The sequence below is a fragment of the Andrena cerasifolii genome, chromosome 1, assembly GCF_050908995.1.
Source record: "Andrena cerasifolii isolate SP2316 chromosome 1, iyAndCera1_principal, whole genome shotgun sequence".
Classification (NCBI taxonomy): domain Eukaryota; kingdom Metazoa; phylum Arthropoda; class Insecta; order Hymenoptera; family Andrenidae; genus Andrena; species Andrena cerasifolii.
Window position 1 is genome coordinate 6,400,613 of NC_135118.1, and position 21,676 is coordinate 6,422,288.

General features: G+C 42.8%; 1 protein-coding gene across 2 annotated transcripts in view; it reads left to right on the forward strand.

The window, feature by feature from the left end:
- Window positions 1-21,676, forward strand: part of Mirr (iroquois-class homeodomain protein mirror) — a 64,421-nt gene that overhangs the window by 31,156 nt on the left and 11,589 nt on the right. The window contains exons 2-4 of one of the 2 annotated variants that reach the window (XM_076809003.1): window positions 1,101-1,172; window positions 3,444-3,926; window positions 8,383-8,495. In XM_076809003.1, the coding sequence (XP_076665118.1) occupies window positions 1,101-1,172; window positions 3,444-3,926; window positions 8,383-8,495 (668 nt within the window). The remainder of the gene's footprint in view (window positions 1-1,100; window positions 1,173-3,443; window positions 3,927-8,382; window positions 8,496-21,676) is intronic. The other variant, XM_076809011.1, reaches the window with a different exon arrangement.

Genomic DNA, 21,676 nt, shown 5'->3' on the forward strand with positions numbered 1-21,676 from the left:
ACTTCTAAACGATCGAACTATCACTTAGTGACCTGGCTATCCTATCAGCCACGTCGATTTCTCGATCAACTCAGCAAAATAGAAACCTCGCAACCTGTCTCAGGTGCACTAGCAGTCGCCACGCTGCAGCGCGGCCGGATGCGAGAGATCGAGCTACGATTAAAACGTCAGGTTGATGAAGGGATGCGAGCGCGACGATGTCGTCAGCGAATTCTGGACGCGTGTCGTCGGTAGTGCCTCCTGGAGAGCAAACTTTGGCTATGTTAATGCGCGTGTGTACCCAACGCGGTCGAACGAGAGGCGACGCTTGTAGCATGGCTGTCCGACGAGTGTCCGCGGACGCGAAAACATCGGTGACACGAGTTTCCCGATTTTGTAATCGGCCGATGGCGCCCCCTGAAGCGGCCATCGCTTTCTCGAGCGTGAACCGTAAATCGGGGGCCAAGTGGGTCACGGAGGTTGGGGCAAATATTAAGCTCGCGATAAAAAATTATGGAGAGAGTAGTTGAACGTGTAACGCGAGAAGATAAAGGGGGAGCGTGCGGGTGGCCTGTAACGTAAACGTACCCTCGCCCAGGGTTGTTTGCCCGGAGACCCGTAGTCGTCGAGGTAAACAGCGCCGATGTAAACTTCTGTTAACATAATCACGCTTGAAAGTCTTGATATCTTGCTGCCGTGAGCGTACGCGAATTAATTCGCCCCCCCCCCCCCCTCCTTTGACGTATATTTTGTATTTATATAAGGTAATACGAGTATCTTGGTCTGGGAGCGTTTCTTGTTTAGTCGGGAGACGGAGAGACCGAGGAACAAAACCGTACAAGTGTTGCGCTGTCGTGATCGATGACGCGGTACGGTGTTATTTAGTTGACACAGTGTTATACGTCGTTTGTAAGCTAAGATTGGGAGTCTTTAGAGGAACGCAGTGACTCTTGTTGGACACTTCAGCTTAGGGCGTAAAAAGTGGGACATGGCATTTGGTACATTTAGGTCGGGGTCTATCTGCTGCTGGTAGATCAAGGCGTTAGTGTGATTATCTTGTGGAACGATCGGCTGGATTCTGTGCACACGTAGAATTAACAAATAATATATTTATGATTAAGGTTGGTGATAGAATGACACCATACTACCCAACACTACCACTTCGATGGTGCAATAGAAGAGACTTCACACTGGTAATAAGATGACTTTGATTATTATAAGATTGTTGAACCCCTCGCAGCTCCAGAATCTTCGCCTCCGTGTATCCTAAGAACTCGATCAACTCCGTTAACAGCCAATCTGTTTAAACAACCACTTCATCTCTGGGTCCCCGAGTGCTTAGAAAAAACACTTAGCTATCGTACGCGCCTGGCGTGCGTTAAGTTTATTCTCTCATTCTTCCAGGAACCACATATGAAACATGTGATCAGTGAGAAGGTTTTTCTAAAACTGTAGGTTTGAATCCAATTGCCCCATAGGAACTCCAAATCCATTCTTTCAGCCTTTTGCGTTGTAACCCACAGATGGGCAAAGCCAATAGCGTCCTCGACTCCCTTCCATCGAAATCAAGAGCCCAGGGGAGACCGGGGCAGATTGTAACACGGGGTAAATTGTAACATAAGGAAAATCTTTTGAACGACTAATCTGGTAACCCACAGCATCCGAGAGCTGCTTGACGATATCAGCACTGTCGGATTTAGTGACACAAACAAGCGTTATATTCAATTTGTGGTTATAGCCCGAAGTTTTAGTATTTAGAGCACGTAAGTAAATGTTGTCTTAGCACTTTTGTTTCAATTAACCGTCATTAGAAAGCGTTTGAATTTTTTGTTTTTTTGTCGCAAACGACAAAAGTACATCAGTACACATTGGTTTATTATAATGTGTACGCGTTTTAGTAACTTGATGTTCAGTTTCTCGTTTGCTGAGATAAGACGCAAAAATTCAAGCTCGGGGTAAATTGTAACATGCTACTAGTTACTCCGCTCTAAATGGTGATAAAGCAAGCGATTTGCTGACACACCAGAAAAAGATGCTCTAGACGCACAAGAGAACAATGGAGAATCCAAAAAGTATAAAGACAAAAATAAAGAAAGCGAAAAAGAAGACTTTGATAGAATCAGATGAAAAATAAATTATTGTTTAACTCGTGTATATCAAATGTTTAATAATGATATGTGTTTTCAATTTATATTTTTTAGAAATGTTTATTTGTGTTTACATTTGTATTTAAATAAGTAATAAGATTTGTTTAAGCTGAAGCTAGATGTCTAAGTGTCCAAGATTTTGTCACGTACTTTCACGCAATTAGTTCACCACATATGTAAGTAGTAAATCGCGCAAATTATTTCCTGATTGAGGAAAACACTTTCCAGAAAAAACTGTGAAAACTTTTTTTGTTACAATCTGCCCCGGTCTCCCCCAGTGTACATAATCAGCGTAATTTTTGGTTACTAATACTGAAAGCTCCTATGTTGTGCGGCAATATGTCCAAGACATTACATTCAGCAGCTTGCACTCCAAACAATATTCCTTTAGACCCAGCACACTACCAACTTTCTATCGATCAACAGTACATCCTCTATCGTGCATGCTATGTCTCACATACAGTGGCGGATTTAAGGAAAAAGGCCCAGGTAGAGCAAACGTTCTGGGACACCCTGCGAACAGAATTACAAATAAATTTACGCGCGCGTACACCTCTAGGTACAAGAAGAAATAAATACAAAATTCCATTTCATTTATATTTTACAATTAAAGATATATTAGGATTTACATTAATTTTTTTTATTCACTTTTTAATTATTATACAATATCCATATATTTTAGGAGACCCTGATAATTTCATTTACGCTAATTCAATATCTACCCCTGTTCACATTAAACCTGAATGATATTTTCTATTTGCATACTCAATTTTACGAGCCGTCCCAAATAAATTAGGAGGTGTAATCGGACTAATCATATCAATTTTAATCTTAATAATCTTACCATTTACTAAAATATATAATGTAATATCAAGAAAATTTTATCCTACAAATCAATTTTTATTCTGAAGATTTGTGTCACTTTTTATTTTATTAACATGATCAGGAGGTAAACAAATTGAATATCCTTACAAAGAAAGAGTGTGGTACCAAAATTATGTGAAACAAAAGAAACGTAGAGTGTGAATTAAATTATAATTATATTTTGAAGATGGGGCCCTGATGGTGCCTTTCGCGCAGGGTCCCAGGCGACAAATGCTCGTCGGCCGCCCGTTTAATCCGCCATGCTCACATAGGAACAAACATTTTTAACTTCCCGTCGACGCGGGAAAACATTCAAATCATTGAAAATACTCCATTTGACTCAACTAATAATACACCTATGCCCTAGGACTCACACACCCCTTGACTCACTATATCCTTACAAGCCACTCAACTCCACTGTCATTCAAGGAACATCGAAATTTTCTGTTGCAGTGTCCTGTGACAGGGAGCTCGTCGTTGACGTCGTCGTCGGCCTCGCCGATCCTGAGCGCGGGCGGTTCGTCGCTTGTGAGCGTAGCGGGCACCACCGCTAATCATCCCCTGGGCGTAGCTGTTGGCCTGTCGAACGCCAGGATGGCGGTGACCAGCGCGGTGGTTAGGCCGCCAGGCAGTCCGACCACCTCAGTCAGCCCGTCCCAAGGTCACCCACCGCCGACGGCCGGCGGCCCGACGCCGACCGGAAGGTGCTGCGATACCGGAAGGCCGATCTTCACGGACCCGTTGACGGGCCAGACGGTCTGCTCATGCCAATACGAGCTGCTCGGCGGCTATCAGCGGCTGGGCGCGCTACCGACGGCCGCGCTCTCCATGTACAGCGCGCCGTACGCCGCTGCGGCCGCGGCCGCTGCCTCCGAGGGCATGGCTGCTTACTTTCCTAGCCTGGGTGCTGAACAAGCACCATTCTACACGCCCACGGTGAGTACTTCTTTCTGAACCATTCTGCATGCACGATTTACGGAATTGGCTACTTCGTTTGGTACTTGGTGTGGGCGTAGTGACGTGTATTATAGGAAACTTTGAAGTGCAAAGGCTTAGGGTTTCTAAGTTATATTATATTCAGGGCCGGCTTGAACCTTTGCGGGGCCGGGTTCCAAATTGTGCGAGGCCAAAATAAAAACGCATTTGTATTGTACTTCTAAATTTTAGAATAATAAATAGCTACGCATAGGGCAAAAGTTATGATGAACATTGCGTGGACCGTGGGGCCTTTTAAGGAAATTTTATAATAATAAATATTTATGCACAGAGCCCCGCAGAATTATGATTTTGTCCACGAAAAGCTCATCGTAATGTGCTTTTATATGAAGCATTGAGAGCATAAGCGGACTAACCCATATTGAAATAAAAAATTTCCTACTTTATATGATTAGTTAAAAATCCTATTGGAATACATTATTTCTACTAACTCAATTTTGCAGAAAATGTGGGTTAGTCCATTTTTGTTCTCAATGCCTCTTATATGGAATCGATCATTTCTTAGTTACTCCGCCATTGTGTGCAGATATATACGATATTCCACTGATACTTTAAAAAGTAGCAGTACATAGATCATGCCTCGCGTGTAACCATCAGTGAGACAAACCTAGATTTCTCTTACCGTCTCCCAAATCCCTTTCCCTAATTGTCAGTTAATTACCAATTCCGCAAGCTATTACTTTCCCCATCAAACCAAGGGCTTCATTTCGATATACCGATTAGCCGCACGTCCTCAGCCTACGCATAGATAAAATGCCAGAACGTCCGTGCGAATCGACTGGTTATCTCGCATCTCGGGGAATTTCATCGTCAGATAACGAACCCACGGTCATCGATTGCTCGACGCGTGCATCGATGGTCACTCGCTGGTCCCGAGCCACGAGCAGCTCGCGCTGACGCTGCCTCTTCCACCGTCGTCGCTGTGATCGTCGAATCTCGCGTTCCTCTCTGGAAAAGGGTGGAAATTACCTCCTTCCCGCGTGCGCGATGCATTATCCAATAATCGAGATGTTATCGCGGTTCGAGGTCCAGGGCAGCGATGTTAATATACGCGCGAGAAGAGAGTAGGTATATCTGGGCATCGCGTGTATATTCGTCCGCGCGAGGAGCGGTTATCGGACCACACACAATGCTCGTACACGAAGAAAATAGCCGCGGAGCGTAAATTTATGAATCCGCCCTGCCGTAACAGTGGGACACTGTCGTGTTCGAGACGTAGTCGGGGCTGGCCCTGTTATCGTCGCTCTTTATGATCGAGCTTAAGGAGCGAGCTGTACAGCGTTTGGCCTCCTCGTAACGAGGCAGCAGATTGCGCAGGTTCCGTGCACGGGGCACCTTCGTGGCTCTTGTACTCATAGAAAGCCATTAAGTATCATTTTTACTGCGGGGGGATGTTTACCTCGGCTTTGACCCCCCTGAATTTCTGTCATCCATCCAAATTCAGGCATTTGGAACTCGCTGTGTTTCTATGTAGGGATGGGTGGATGTTAGAGTTGAAATTTTGGGCGATTTAAGGGGGCCTTCCGGTATAAAAGTTGATTTCTTTTATTCCAGTTTTTGAATGTTCAACGTTTTGGGAATATGTGTTTAAAAGGATTTGTTGAAATTTGTAAAATTCCCGAAGTTATAGGCATTTGAGTAGTTTGTAAACGCGTTTTTCCCGAAACAGTGTTCTCAAAACGGTGGGACCTGCATTTCCGAAAGTTATTATCTGATTCGACTGAAACTTTTTTTATTTTGAAGAATATACTTCTGGCTAGGGGGGTACGAGAAAAAAATACAAAAAATTGAAAATTTATTATTTTCTAAGACGTTGAATGGATGAAAACTATAGGGAACAAGTGATTTCAAACTTCAAGTGTCGTTGTTTTCTAAAAAAATGTTATTTTTGTCATTTTTTCTGGTTTCTCCCCTAGCCCGAAGTATATTCTTCAAAATAAGTAAAGTTTCAGTCGAAGCGGATGATAACTTTTGGAGATACAGGTCCTACCGATTTGGATCAATTTTTTGACGCCTTGACTTTAACGACTCCCCAGTGCCGTCCGCAATGATTAATTATGAAACAAAAAATAAGTTTCTATAATTTAGGATATCCTTAACACAATGCAAAAAGTCCCATTAAATTATATATAGTTGTTTTCCTTCAATTAATTCCTAAAGATCACCTTTTTTTGGGCTCTAGGCCGGAAGGTCTCCTTAAGGGTTCATAGATAACGGAGGATGAGATTTGGTTCAGATTCTTACAACGCACCTAATAGGTCTTTGAAATACCACGTAGATAGTTTGGTTCGTTATTTATATATATCTATTTATTGTAATAAATAGATTTGCATGTTTATAGCTTGGACTTTGATTCTGTTATAGAACCGTCTTGCAATTTATCGCGCAACATTGCTCTACCTTTCTGTTGATCATTCTGTAGATGTTCCTTTCTATGTAAAGGCAGGTGGATGTAGCTGCTATCGTGACGTGAGCAAAAAATTATATCGAGATTGGATAATTGGTACCAATTAGTCACAATGTTATTCCCTTGCATATCTTTAAATCATTACCTGACGACGAATCATTGATTGACGACGAGTGTCTAAGTGCGTGGTTCTGAAGGACTACAAGAGAGCTAAATCATGTTACAATTGTGAAATAGAATTTCGAAATCTGCTGCTACGAGTCTTGGCAAGCGTTAAAATTCCTCCACTTTTTTTATACGGACTTATATTTCTTTTTACATTCCCTGAGCAACGTATACCGACCACCATTTAATTTCAATTTAATTTTTCGGAAGCAGTACATTTCCCCGAGAATTTTACTCGTTATCCATTGTCACTGAAGAGTTAAATTCGTCCCCTTTTTTCCCGTAAATGGCCACCGTGGCGCGCTCACTATTTTGGCCCGCTAATTACAGTCGACCAGCGATGACTACGCGATTCGAACACGATGTATAATTAATGCCATTGATGCAAGACTAATGCATATAGAAAGAGAGAGAGAGCGGGAGTGGGGAGTCGAGAGGGGTGGCGCGCCGTTCTATGGTTCTATTATTCCATCGGGTTGATGGAAGTTTAAATACAGCCGTATAGGAGTCGTGCCGTCGCAAAGTGGGGAAATTTCGCGATTTTATGGCCAAAACCACAAAAATAAATTTTTGATTTCGACAAAATAAATGTCAATTGAAGAACTAATACGAGCATCAAATGTCACCAATTTTACTGTTAAATGTTTTAATACAAAGCTCGTATAGATTCGCAAATGTTTATGTTCATGCGAGGTTAGACCGATCGCAAAGAATTAATCCAGATTTTCAACACTTATATTGTGTTATCCAAAGATCTGAAAATAATTTGAAGGCATGGATTCAATTCCTGGTGGTGCGTAAGATATCTTTTTGTCCTCAAAATAATTGTGTTTCGGTTTTTAATACGTAATTTATACAATTTTTAAAGTAGTGTTTTAGAAACATCCTTTTCATATAAGAATCAATTTTCAATACATAAAATAGTTATCAATCCCATAAGATCCTGCAATGATTTTCATTTCTATTTAACGTTGGACTATTTTGATCCGATAAATACAATTATTAATTGCTAATCTTGTAATTATATGCATTTATTAAACACGATCCAGTGTGTCAGCGATAACCCTTCTGCTATGCTCTGCTGCACTGTAGCAGAGGCATGCTCGAAAAAGAAAAAAGTCTATAAATGTAAATAATAAAACAATCTTTATCGTTCGTAATTTTTGTAAGTGCTGTTTCGTCGGATAATTTAGTTTCTCATATATTAGTACGTAAAAGTGGCAAATTTTAAATATTAAAAATAAGTTTTCAGGTTTTGACCACGAAAATGGATATAGTTCTTCAATTGACATTTGTATTAAATTTGTAAAATTCAAAAATATCATTTCTATAGTTTTGGCCATATAATCGCAAAACTTCCCCACTGTGCGTCGGGGTTACAGAAACAAACAATAGCGGCACACATCGATTCTAATTATTATTATCGCCGCTTTTCCAGCTATTTTTCTCATTACCGTCGATTAATTGGGGCTCTCGGGCGAGGAACGGTGCCAATTAACCGCTGCATCCATATATAAAAATGCACGTCTCCATTCTTTCAAGAGGGGGGGATTGTCGCGCGGTGTTTTCGTTTCGCCAATATAAGCGTTAATTGAAAATTTCCAACGGGGATCAGCGAAGTCGATTACGAAACGACGGCGTTTGAAATATTCACGCGTTTCACCAGTAAATATTTCGTTCGTATTGTGGTTAAACGCGTGCTCCGATTTCAGTGGACAGTTAGCTAATCTCGCATCAAGGAATTCGCGTGTTTTTCTTGTAAGCGCTAATAGCTCGCGCGCGGCGTCGCCACGTGATTAACAAGTATAATTATTTGGGTTGCAGGCTGCAGGCCTCGATCTGAAGGAAAATCTCGGTGCAGGAGCAGCTGCAGCATGGCCTTATCCATCTGTGTACCATCCTTACGACGCCGCATTCGCCAGCTATCCCTTCAATGGGTGAGTTTTCAACAGTATTCTTCTAACACTTTTACGTGAACCATAATCGCGCCCGTGGTTGTAAGTAGAAGGAAGCGAAGAAGACACCAAATCTGTTAGCCTGAGAGTGGATTATTAATGATGCGCGACTTGGAGTATCTTCTCTCCTATTATTAGAAGTTTAATTCATTTGAATAGAACATGAATGTTATTTGGAGGAAAGTTTGCCTCGCTCGAAGTAACAGCTTCACCCCGGTACTTAATATTTAGAGTAGCTTAGGTTATTCAGTACAGTAGAGAACTCCATTTATCCGAACCCGTCGGGGGACAAACAAGTTCGTACAACTGGATCGATCAGATAATAAGAGTCCGCTAATTCTTTCTTCCACCACATCTTCGAACACGCTATCATTTCTTTTACCGAGCGTTTTCATTTACATACTTTGCGACGATACACAGACAAATAGAGTTCCACTGTACCTCCCTTGCAGTATCACTAGCGCAGCGATAAATTCATTCGAAGAAATATTAAAAGCACATGAAACGACGAGGAGAGACACAGCAATCTCCCCACGAAGAACCTTTTAGATACCGCATCCGCAGTCGTCGAAACTAGGAAGGCACCTCCGCAAACGCCGAACTCCGAGCGTGAACCAGTAACCTTAGGCTCGATTAGTAATACGCCGCTCGATTGAATTAATCGTCGCCAAGTGTCATCGGTCGGAAAGTTTTTCTCTTTACCACCGTCGAATTTATCTCCACGCTTCCACCGCAAGGGCCGAATCTCCGCGCTCCTGTTTTCTCTCGCGAGAGACGGCAGACAAAAGACGAAAGACCGACGATGCAGCCGCAGGGACCAGAAGAGGAAATCCCCTTTTGTTCGGCTCGCACGCTCTGTCCCTCTCGCCTGGCGCTCGCTCGCTCGCGCGGCGGCCAGATAACGAAGCGGGCGAGAAACACATAAACATTCCAATAAATTAGCGCTCCGCTGACCCGGGACTGTCACCTTGGGCGTTTTTATTCTCGCGCTCGAATCGGTCAACGCGTGTCACGATGCGCGACCGGCGAAAGGTCTCGCCCATTTTGATAAATCGCAATCGCGTATCGTCGGAACGGGGCGAGATTGTGGGATTCGGTGTGCGACGCGCACGGCGGCAGTGGTAGGTGGACACTTTGACCGAGGATATCGATAATTAGTCGGCTTATCGCCGTCTTCCGGCGTCATTTCGGTCGCGGTGGAGATACTTTCAATTTTTCCCCTTTTTTCCGACTGCTCCACTTGCCTGCTTATCGCTTGCAGCTCGTAAGATGGTGGTCTAGTAGAGAACCGTCGCTGGAAGAGATTTGTAAGCGAGTTTTTACGACTTGTTAACGAGATCGCGCACTGTAAACAATTGGAGTAGGGGGGTGGCTGGAGTTCGGAATGGGTAGCCGGAGCGCGTAACGAGTAATTCTGGGAGAACGTTGATAGTTACGAATTCGGCAAATTCGCTGGTCTAATTGTAGGGGAGACTGGTGTAGGGAAAATGGACAGTGAACTGTGATAACTACTCTAGTTCGACAAACTATTAATGATGACGGTGGTTCAACTAACACAAATGGCAGAACGATTTGAAAGGAACCTTGCAACCTATAGAACAACCAAACCTCTCCCTCTCGCACCCTCCCCCGCCCCTCTGGGCCATCGAAGACAATCCCTCGCAACGCTCCACGGCTCAATTCCCACTAATCCAAACACCTCCATACTTCCTCCACAGTGGAACGACACCTGCAGCCGCAATCAAGCCCGTAATCGTCACGCGCGAATCTACCGAACTAGAGTATCGTGATTTGTTCGCGAGAAGTCCGTTGAGAGTTACACAAAATATACATTTCGTGTTTAGGTTTCGTATAAGCCGGCGATAACACGCGGGTCAGTATCGTATCAGCGTTGACGATCGATTTTTCTAATTAATTCGTTATCTGGTTCAGAGAAACGAGGCCCCCGCGCGGTCACGTATCATCCGTCGACCCGGTTGGTAGTTGCGGCTCGTGACGACATAGTCCGCCGCCCGTGGTCCGGACACCTCGCGGAGTCGAGTGCTCGCCACGTGACGCACTTCCGCTGGGAAACTGCTTCGTATGCAAGGAAACGATCGGGTACTACAGCTTGCTTAGCATCCATTCGGTCTAGTCGCGTCGCGCACCGGGTCTTCCTTTACGGAGACCTACCGCCGGTCCAAACCGGAACCGCGCGATAACAATTGCCGGAAGATCGGGGGTGCACCTGCTGGCCATCGAGATCCGTTGCTGATATCCTCTGGCCGATGTAGACTGCCACGTTGCTGCGTCACTTTCTTCCTTCCTTCTTTCGAGAAATATTGTATTTATTCTTTCGTTCGATCTGGCAGAAAGGGGTACGAAGTTGTGATCTATGATTAGCCTCGATAACGATGCGTGGAGCGCGCTGGAAACATTTTGCGGGAAAGTGGAGTCCAAAGCTTCGCCTTTTGGCAAAGGCATTTTCTTGCGACGGTGGGAGGGTGAGTTAGTTGGTGGTGCATTGTCTTTTTCTAAATGTGTATGGACGGTTTTGTGGGATTAGGAGGCTAGCAGTGCAATACTGGCCGAATCCACAATTTTAAATTGGTATTTCCACCGCGTATACAGCAAAACTTTAATTCGATGTATAGTGGCCTGAACAACTTTCCAAATATATCTACAAAATGCCGGCACAAAAATTTTGTTGACTTACGCTGTGCAATACCAATTCTCAAATTTTTCATATATTTACAGTTACGTGTACACTAATAATACACGCCTAAGCGATGATATTCTTTACGAAGTCATACCTATGTACCTAAGAATAGAAGTTGAAGCAACGACTTTAGAACTCAAAACAAAAGTTTTGGGTTTACACTGCTATTGCGCTGTTAGCCGCAGTTATTCAATGTCGGTTTGGGAGTAAGTATGGATACACGTAATTCGATTTTCCTCGGGAATTTTGAAACGACAACTGACTACAGTATTCGACTGTTTCTATTTCGCGGGAAATCTACTACAAGAGCGGTGACGTGCACAAATTAAGGGAAGTAGGCAGTCAGATCGCTCGAAACTCAAGTATTTTTTTGCAAATTAATTACAAAGAGATGAATACAAATTGTGACTAGTACTTTTGGGTAATGTTTGTTAATACTATAAACAGTAAAACTAAAATTATTTGAATAATATATACATATGTATGACAGCGCTATAGTTGCCATATAAGTGTTTTTTTCCGGAACCGCTGTTATTTCGCAGTGATTCTGGCCGTAAGAAATTGAATCGTGAAATATCCTCTGAAATTGATACTTTGCCCTGGCTCCCATTCTGCCCTGAACCTATTGAAAAAGAAAAAAAAAATCAAAATTATAAAATGGCGGCTGTAAAACGGCAAATTTTAAAGAAACTTAATTTTTCGCCAGGGAAAAGAACTATTTTATTTTTTTTTTGTAAAAACAGAAGTTCTCACAGACTTACGCGTAGGTTCAGGTCGTAACTAAACATGTTTCACATATGCTGAATTTTTTTCAAATCGACTTGTACCTCCGTTTTTTCGCAATCACTGCAAAACGAAGAGGAAATATGATTCCGAGAAAAACGCGTTTAAAGTTTCGAAAGAGGAATTAGTCTACCTGCGTGCGCACAGAAACGGCTTATGACGCGCTCGACCTTTTCGTCTGTAAAATCCTTAATTTTGCGAATTTTAACATAAACCAAACGGCATTTTACTCGGGAAAGGGGTGGTACTTTCGCAAAATACAACAAAAAAATTCAATTTCTGACTGTCTAGTCCCCTTAAAGTCACACGTATTTGGACTGTGCACACTATTCCTACCATGACCGGTCAAATGACCGTTTTTAAAATTTCGATTAGAATTTGCTATATACAACATAATTGAATCGCCTTTAAACTTCACGATTTTTCCTCAAATATACGTACAATACATTTTTCAATATTCACTTCTTTTTTTATTGTTTATTTTCTGAGAAAAATTTGTAGTCCGTCTTACTGTTTGCGGTAGGAATAACTATACGTGAAGTGTCGGTAGGAATAGTGTTAATCACCGCTCTGCAAACCACAAATTCTCATAGAATTGTTACCAAAGCTGGTCAGTTTTACATTATTACATCACCGCTATGGAAACTTGAATAATTTCTATCGCTAGGCGCCTTATCGGAATAGTAAGAATGGTACTTAAGTAGTTTAGGCTCCGACCCGCAGGGGTTTTCAAGGTATTTACTTAAGTATACACGCTTGTTAGCGCGTTTAAACGCTTTTACTGGTTTTAGGGTACTCGTACATTGTTGTAGATAATGGTAAAAAGATCGTGACCAACTGTGACAGCGTTTCGAAAGATGAACGTCGCACAGTGGTCCGAAATCCCCATATCAAGGAAAAAATATGATAGCATCAATGTGACACCTTCAATTTATACGAAACTTGGTATCCCGGGTTTTGAAAAAATGCTCCCTACACCAAAGCCGCAGGTTTACGCAGCTGAAACTTGGTTGGTTATGTACTCAAAAGTGTAACGCACCACAGTATTAAGTCTTACCTTGACGCTAGCTATCGCCAAAAAATTATGTCTAATTAAACTTCGATTCTATTGTTAAAAATACCTACTTGTTCAACTTATGTCCTACTGAAATCAACGAGGGTGTCATTGAATTAATTCATGTAATATATATGTTCAGTATGAACATAATCAAATTACAAAATTGCGTTTGTCTTTCTAATTTGCAGACAGATGAAATGCTACTCGAAAGATAGTGCGTTTGTAACTCAAAATTGCAGGTGTTCTATTCCCCAACTTTCATATTATAATTTCCTTAAAAATTAATGGTATTTACAGAAAATTCTTGTTGCCTCTAGTGCTTCGACTATCCTACTATGGAATTGTGTTGAAAAAATTCTGTGTATTTAACGTTTAAATAAGGACTGTTTTTCCTCCATTGAAACCACTGTGCGTCGTGGCTCATCCCGCGATGGTGACAGAAAATTGGCGTGTCAGCTGCGAGGATACATCGCATTCGCACGATAAGAGACAGTTCTTTCCACATTTTCGCGAGTGATTCGCACGCGCGTCTATTTGTCGCGGTGTCGCCCGATACGTTATCGAGTCTCTTTTTCTCCGCGAATAATAAAAAGCTCGCCGCACGAGATTTATCCCTGCGTGTCGCGCGGGATATACACAAGCTTTTTAACGCTGCCCTCGCAGTCGGGGCCGTATCACGACCGCGAATACTTTACACGCGTATCGGACGAATCGTCGTCGGTCATCGAAAACTGCAAATGTGGAAATTCCAGGCTGCCGCGACGTCTATGGCTCGAGCTTCCCTCTATAGCGCTGAAACATTTTGTTGCATCGATAATTCGCTCCACGTTCGCTTGTTATCGGCCGCGCGGCTTACGTAACGCGCTCTTTGAAATAATCGTAGGAACTTATCGAATCGTGTACGTACAGCGTTCGCGTTTGTAATGGGGAACGTTTAACTACTCAATAGTCACATCCACAAACGCATTCGATGGGAATACTTATCTGTATACTCCACTTGTACCTACAGCGGAATTATACCCTTCCGTCGAACGTCCATTGTATATTCATTACCCCAGAAAGGTCCTACATAGTTTTTCTTTCCCCTTGGAACTTCCCGCATAGTAATCCTCGGTGCGCTACAAATACAAATTTACCAGCGTGTGCTTCGTGGCTTCCAATTAGCAACTACGATAAGAAGAACCGACAGTACGGTAGTCGTCTAAGTACAACCACGAATATCTAGCATTTTCGAATACCTAACCTTCACTCTTCGTTTCATTATAAATTATCATTTTGACGTATAATTTTTGACGGTGAGTGAAATTTTTGGTAGGTAGGTATTTGTTGAATAACAAAGGCCTGTTATTTTATAGAAAATTGATATTCATAATTACTAATTAACCAACTTCGACGCCTCGAAATTTGCTGTTTTAAATTACCTGAACTTTTCGTTACCTCCAACCAGAAAGGTCACTTCCACACAGCTCACCTAAGGAACTTTCTACGCAAAATTTCCACGCCATTAAAGCTTTCAATTAAATTCCATATTGCATATTTACCTTTAACACAGCAAACACGCGTGCACTGTTCAGAAAACGGCGGATGAAGTTCGCGGGGTGTGACAGATCACAGCAGCGGCGATAACGTCGCCGAAAATCAACGAGGTGTGCCAAGGAGTTCGAAGGGAGCATTATGCCGGGCCGTGGCTGGCGGCCGCTTAACATAAGCATACAAAAAGCCAATAATGCAGAGTTGGCATGCACGGCCGCGAGGTCTCGGGATCGTACGGGTTAACGGTCCCGTCTTTCCGGCGGATTGGCCCTGCTTCCGGGGACATATAGGGTAAACAATAAGAAACAACCAGCCGTGTATATCGTTGTACGAACACGGACCGCTTACGTAGCCTTGCTCTATGTCCGGCCTCTTCGCCGTTCCTCTCTCTTTCTCTCTTCCCTCTTCTGCTCCACCCTCGATCGTCGACACGTATTATTAAGTGTGTCCGTACAACGACCGATGTGTCGGCACGCGCTTCGTGGCTCGAGCGCGTTTAAGGACGTGGAGACGATCCGCGAATCTTAATCGCTAAGCCACGACGACGAGTGGTGGGGGCGAGGGCCGTGACTTGGGTATCGTGGAAATTAGCGCCTGAATGGGTAGGGTTTTTCTTTTGTTTTTGACTTGTCAGGGTGGGTACTCTAACTTTGATACGGTAGGTATAGTGCCTCTACGAGCTATAGTGACTTAGGTGTGAGGGCACTCAGTGGGGTCTTAATCGATACCCTGCTGGGTACGGGCCGCCAAACGTGCCCCCTACTCCCTCTTGCAGGACTGTGTTTAGGGAAGACCAGGGCAAAACCGGGGTCCTAAAGGGTAAAATCTCCAAAATTACCTGAAGCATGCAGTGAGTTTAATTTAAAATAAGTTGTTAATATAAAATAATTTATATTACAACTGTTCTAATGCTGTACATATACTTTACTGCAATGGATTTGTATTTAATATGTGCTGACAATGAGATAATTTTGAATAGCCAGTAGCAAAGCTTAATTGATGTCTTTTAATAATGATAATCAATCTCTTTTTTATTTTATTAAAATCGAAATTGTAACACTTAATCTTTAGGGCCCCGGTTTTGTGTCCTGGTCTTCCGTAAACACAGTCCTGCAAGAGGTCACGTTTAGCGGCCCATACCCAGCAGGATATCGGTTAAGACCCCGCGGAGTGGCCTCACACCTAAGTCACTACAGCTCGTAGAGGCACTATACTTTTAGCTTTAGCGATGCGTTGGTTCTGAAATCTAAGGGAGTGTACAGAATACTTGAGACCTTTTTTGCAGCTGCACATTCTGAGGGAGGAAGGGCAAGGGATCTCCTAGCACTTCCCAAAGAAAAAGGAAAAAGGAGATTAATATATTCCCGACTGAAGTATTTCGAGAGCTTTGTAAAAAGAGATCTGGATTTTATTGTTTAAACACATTTTCATAATCACTTAATGAATTTTAATGAAATTGAATTAACAATATTTTTATTGGTCAAAGTTCCCCTCAAGATTAAATCCTGAGTTCCACTGTTCTGTTGCATAGATTCATATGAAAAAATCTTCGCTATGCCCACATTTCACTTCAAATTTCCTACTTTATTTAGTCACTTAATCTCGAGCTTCCATACTATCTCAAAGGCTACTTAATTTTCGGAGAAAACTTCCATTTTTCATCTGAAAATTTCTGGACAAGTGTCGCACCAGCTACGCGATAGTTTTCAGGATTAGATTTAGGGAGGTGTACCTACGTCCCGACACGCGTGCCCATTACCGAATTCCGAGTTATTGCGAAGGTAGGGGCGGCCTGTTTGCTAGCGACAGAAATTGGCTCTCAGTCGAATTGATTTCCACCTGATAACTGTATCTGTTTCCCGTGAATTCGATAAGATTAAAGCTTTTTTTTTATACGGGAACCAGTCCCTTTGGTGCACGGTTGTGAAACTGCCGCCGGTGTACTTTAGAAGGGCGCACGAAAGTTAGTGCCCAGGGATATTGGGTCTGTTATTTACCAACCGTATAGAACGATACTCGGCGATCCTATCGTAGACCATTTAACGTTGCCAACAGGCAGTGTACGTCCCGACGATAAGATCGCTTATTTGATTTACGCTCCGAGTACGTTGCCAACCCCTTCTGAAGGCCCCGCCAAATATTTGCTGTCTTCGGTCGGAATGGAATTATATTGAATCACGGTGCATCTGATTCACTCGCCAGCCGGGACGGCTGACAACATCGTCGTGTGCAATTTAGAATTTAGCCAGCAATAAAACGTCTGCCAAACAGATGTCGAAGGAGGCAAATTTTAGCCATCCCCTAAATGCATTGCGGAACCTACGACACTTTATTATTTTATTCGTTTATTACACGAGCACGGTCCGAGTCCTGCCAACAATGTTCTGCGCGCCACGTGTTTCCCCGGTAAATTTACCTAAACACAGGGACTCTACGAGGTCGGGGTGCAATCGAGGCAGAGCGTCGTATACTAAATAATAGTTGACCCTGGACATTTATGTCCCAGCAGTTTGACAAACAGAAGGTGATAAGTCACATTCTATTTCTACTTCATTCCTTACAGTACCGTAAGGGAAGGTACGCAGGGGCGGATTTGTGTACAGTTTTGGGAGCGGCAAATCTTTGCGGGTGGCAATTTTGGGGAGCGACAATTTCGAGGGGTGGAAAATTTTCAGGGGCAACAAAATTTGAAGAGCGACAAATTTTTGGGGGGAGGGCAAATTCTGACCGACAGAAATTGGAAAATGTTTTAAGACAGCGGCTTGGGACATCTTTAAAACAATTCTCTCTTTTTTCAAGTAGCGAATTAACGTTCCCATATTGAATTAATGTTGAAATTGTCTCGACTCTTTTCAGTTAAAATATTTGATGATATTTCACGGAAAAGGCGGCTGGCGCTTATTGGCCTAGGGGCGCTAAATCTCCAAAGCCGCTGCTGAACGCAGCTATCACTCATAAATCGAGCTAATTTTTACTCAAACATTACCAAAGCAACTGTAATACACTCGCCTAAATAATATTCCTACGCCACGTTTGCTCGTCGAAGCCTGATCCTCCGGTCGATCCATCGCTTTTCCACGGATATATTCAAGGCTAATGAGTGAAACCCTGCACGGTTCCAGCCACACGGCTGCGCCACGTCCCGGCGATGATGTACGGCCGTTTAATGACCCGATTTCGGTCCTGGGGGGGGTTGCTTTTTGCTCCCGACAGCGGCAAAGGGTTCGCAGCGCTGCTAGGGCGGAGGAGAGGCGACGCGGCCGAGTGAAAAGTCAGGGACACGCGTTTTTCGTTAGCGGGGACACGTTCCCTCTCGCCTTCGACACGCGGATGACAGCGGTTCGGTCTCTCGCGCTTTTCCCCATTAGCCTTAATGGACGCAGATTAGTCCTGTCGGGTTGCTCGCTAAGATTTAATGACTCGGCCGCGCCCCTCGCGTCTCTCGATACACGCTCGCTCGCCCGTGGCTAGGTGAGCGCTTTTACGGATAACGCGTGTCGACCGGAAAGGTCATGCTACGCAGAACAGTTACCAGCAGGGCAGCGGGGGGAGAAAAATTGTCCCGGGCGCGAGATTTATAGGTCGATCGTTTAATGAACTTTGCATACTTGTCGCTGCCACCGCGAGATCTCTGTTTCGCGAGGCACGACGCGGAGGTTGTGAAAGACGAGTGTTCGCCTGTCGAAATGATTGCTTGAACTGCGGCTTATTAAACGGTCTGGAAAGGTGTGCCACTGGGGTTGTCACAGTCGATAAAATAGTGAAATCAGTATGTAGACCGTAGTACTTACTGAGAAGGATTACTGTTAAAGGCACGCCAAGTTATATATCTACCTGTTTAAGGGGTTAACTACCGTCAGGAGGTAGAAAAGGAATCGATTCTTTGGGAATTTATTTCAGGAAGTACATGCATATTTTTGTGTAATGGTTTTTGTATTCAGATGAGGAACACTTTAACAGGTTATTATATTATGTTTTGGTATAAAAATATTTAGTTATTGCACAATTGCAACTGATTCCCCGGAAGATGTTTTTAGAAACACGTTTTGCGGTGACCAACATTATTCGGAACTGGGTTATCTGAAATAAAAAAACGAAGAAGATTTAGTTAGTACAATAGTTTATCTAGTCTTTAATCGTTCCGTTTTATAAAATCTTAATCTGGGACAAAATGGCAGATGTTTAAAGTGAAATGATCGACCTTCGTAGAGAAAACACTTATTTTTCATCCATAAAATAAAAACTATGCATTGGAAAAACAAATGCTTCGATTAAAGACTAGATTTGAATGTCTAGAAGAAACCTACAAACTTTCAGAAAGATTGGTGAAGCGGTTTTGAAGAAATCTTGGTCTGGTGGTGTAATGTTGCAATAACTAAATATTTTAATACCAAAACGTAATATAATAACCTGTTAAAGTGTTCCTCGTCTGAATACAAAAGCCATTGCATAAAAATATGCATGTACTTTCTGAAACAAATTCCCAAAGAATCGATTCTTTTTCTATCTCCTGACGGTAGGTAACCCCTTAAGGGGGAAGCCCTATTTAGGACGCTAGGAATAAGGCGATTCTTGGGAATTTTTTTCTAAGAAACTGTCGATCGGATCTTTCCCAAACTTTCAGGGTAGTTTAGTTCACATTCAAACAATAAAAATTAATTTTTTCGTTACAAAGTGTTCGGTAGAAATGGAGATATATAGGAACACGTTGGTTAGGACTCGCGCGCCGGAGTTGCAAATTTGCGATTGTAATGGTGGTCCAAATTCTTCCCTGAAATAAAAAAACCAAGGTTTTTCTTATTTCTAGTATAATTACATTGTCGATGGACCTATAACTTTGATAAATAAATTGAATTGAATAAGTCTTTTTTCATAAATAGTACGAAATATAGCAGAATCGTAACTTTTTCTTTCAAGTCCCACTAATTTGCCAACTTTTAACTTTTTCCCCGTTCGTTAGGTTCATCGACAATGTAATTGTACTAGAAATAAGAAAATCCTTGGTTTTTTCATTTCAGGGAAGAATTGGGGCCACCATTACAATCGCAAATTTGCAACTCCGGCGCGCGAGTCCTAACGAAAGTGTTCATATATCTCCATTTCTACCGAACACTTTGTAACGAAAAAATTAATTTTTATTGTCGGAATGTGAACGAAAATACCCTGAAAGTTTGGAAAAGATCCGCTCAACAGTTCATCAGAAAAAAATTCCCAACAATCACCTTATTCCTAGCGTCCTAAATAGGGTTCCTCCCTTAAAGGAAATAAGTACTTTCCCGACAGTGGCGCACTCAGAATTTAATGTTGGATAGGGCCGAGTTGAACGGATAAAAATATTTCTCATGCAGATTCAATAAAATTCATTAGGTGATTATAAAAATTTATTTAAAGAATAAAATCCAATTTTCTTTCTTTTTACAAAGCTCTTAAACACTTCAACCGTGGTGTTACATCAATCTCCCTTTCCCTTTTTCTTTGGAGGGTACCAGGGCCCCTTAGCGCCCCCCCTCTGGGTGCGCTACTGTTCTCGATTTATTTGAATACCTCTTCTGCAACCTTCTTTCTCAATATAGAAGAAACTATAAGTACTATTGAAACGTGTCCATTCTTGATGGTCCTCCGCAAATGAAGGGCACGTCCCGTGGAGGATAGGATTGCAAGCAGTTTCCCAAGCATCAATCGACGACGTTGAATAAAAACTTTCCAAAGGGGAGCTGCCGCGCCGAAAGCCATTCAGATACAGGTCATACATTTAACCGCCGCGTTCTTTATCGAGCGATAAAAGCTCCTCTCGCGGTGCAGTGTAACGGTAGAACAGGGACAAGTGTAGCTGCGGAACGATACATGGCTCGTAGATGCCGCTCTATCATTTGGGTTTTGTAAATTTTCGCCAGTTAGCCATAACAGTGAGCCGCGGGTAATCTCGGCTAACGATAATTCAACGCCGGTTGACTTTAATCGTGGCGGCTGCGCAGCATCGGTGTGTGCCTCGAGATGAATTTAAGCGATCGTATGACAAAGTAGCGGGCCGTGTATCATTTTATATAAACTCCGGCTACACTCTCTGAGGGACAGAGACAGATGAGAAGCGCGCGGGGAGGTTGTATAATCTCCGAACCCGTCGGGTCGAGAACAGACGAGCTCTTTGTGTAGGTGCACGTCGTGTACACCGCGAAGTGTGTTCTCCTGCAGCGTGGCTCTCGGCACACGTGAACCAGCCGCTGCACGGAGACGGCGTACACACGTTCGCCGTGCAAGTTTACGATCGATCTGTCACGGTGCAGCCCAACTGGTAATAAAGTTGGATGTGGAACAACCGACTGTCACCGAGCTCGCAAAACTTGCTCGCGACGACGCGTTGCGCGCGTCTCTAAGCGCTTCTGAGAGCTTAACGCGGCGACGTACGTATACACCGTGCACGCTCGAGTTGTATACCGTGGCTGTTTTCCATTTCCCCCTACTTTGCCACTTTGTTGCGATTGTGCGGCAATCGTTGCGGGGCGTCTACTTTGTTCTCGACAGGCTTCCTGTTGGTACTGTTCCTCTGTTGTGCACGATTGCAGTTTCTCAGTTTTTTAGTTTCTTTTCTGATATTATTAAGTTAGAATTATATTCTGAAATACATATTCTTAATGTGTTTTCTTTACCTTATTGAATTTACCTTTACCTTATATCGAGAGGGTGTTCAGGGTTTTTGAATATTATAAAAGGAGATCGCGACTCATAGAAAGTTGGGGAAACACTGGCTTAAGTGAAACGCGAAGGTTACCTAAAATCGCGGATAAGACTCACAAGAGAACATCCCGAACTTGGAAATTCAAAAAATTCTGAACCTTTATATTTAAAAGGGTGCAATTGACCCCTGAAAATCCGGTTATTTTCCAATTTTTTGTGATAACTCGTGAACTGTAAAATATTTTTTTACCAAATGCTAGATCTAATTAAAAGAAGCAACTTTTGTCTTGAAACTTTTTTCCTATCTGTTACAGTTCGCGAGTTATAAGACAAAATCGGAAAATAGCCGAATTTTTAGGGGTTAATTTCACCCGCTTCGAGTGAATACGGGCAGCAACCCAAAACTTCGTTGTAATC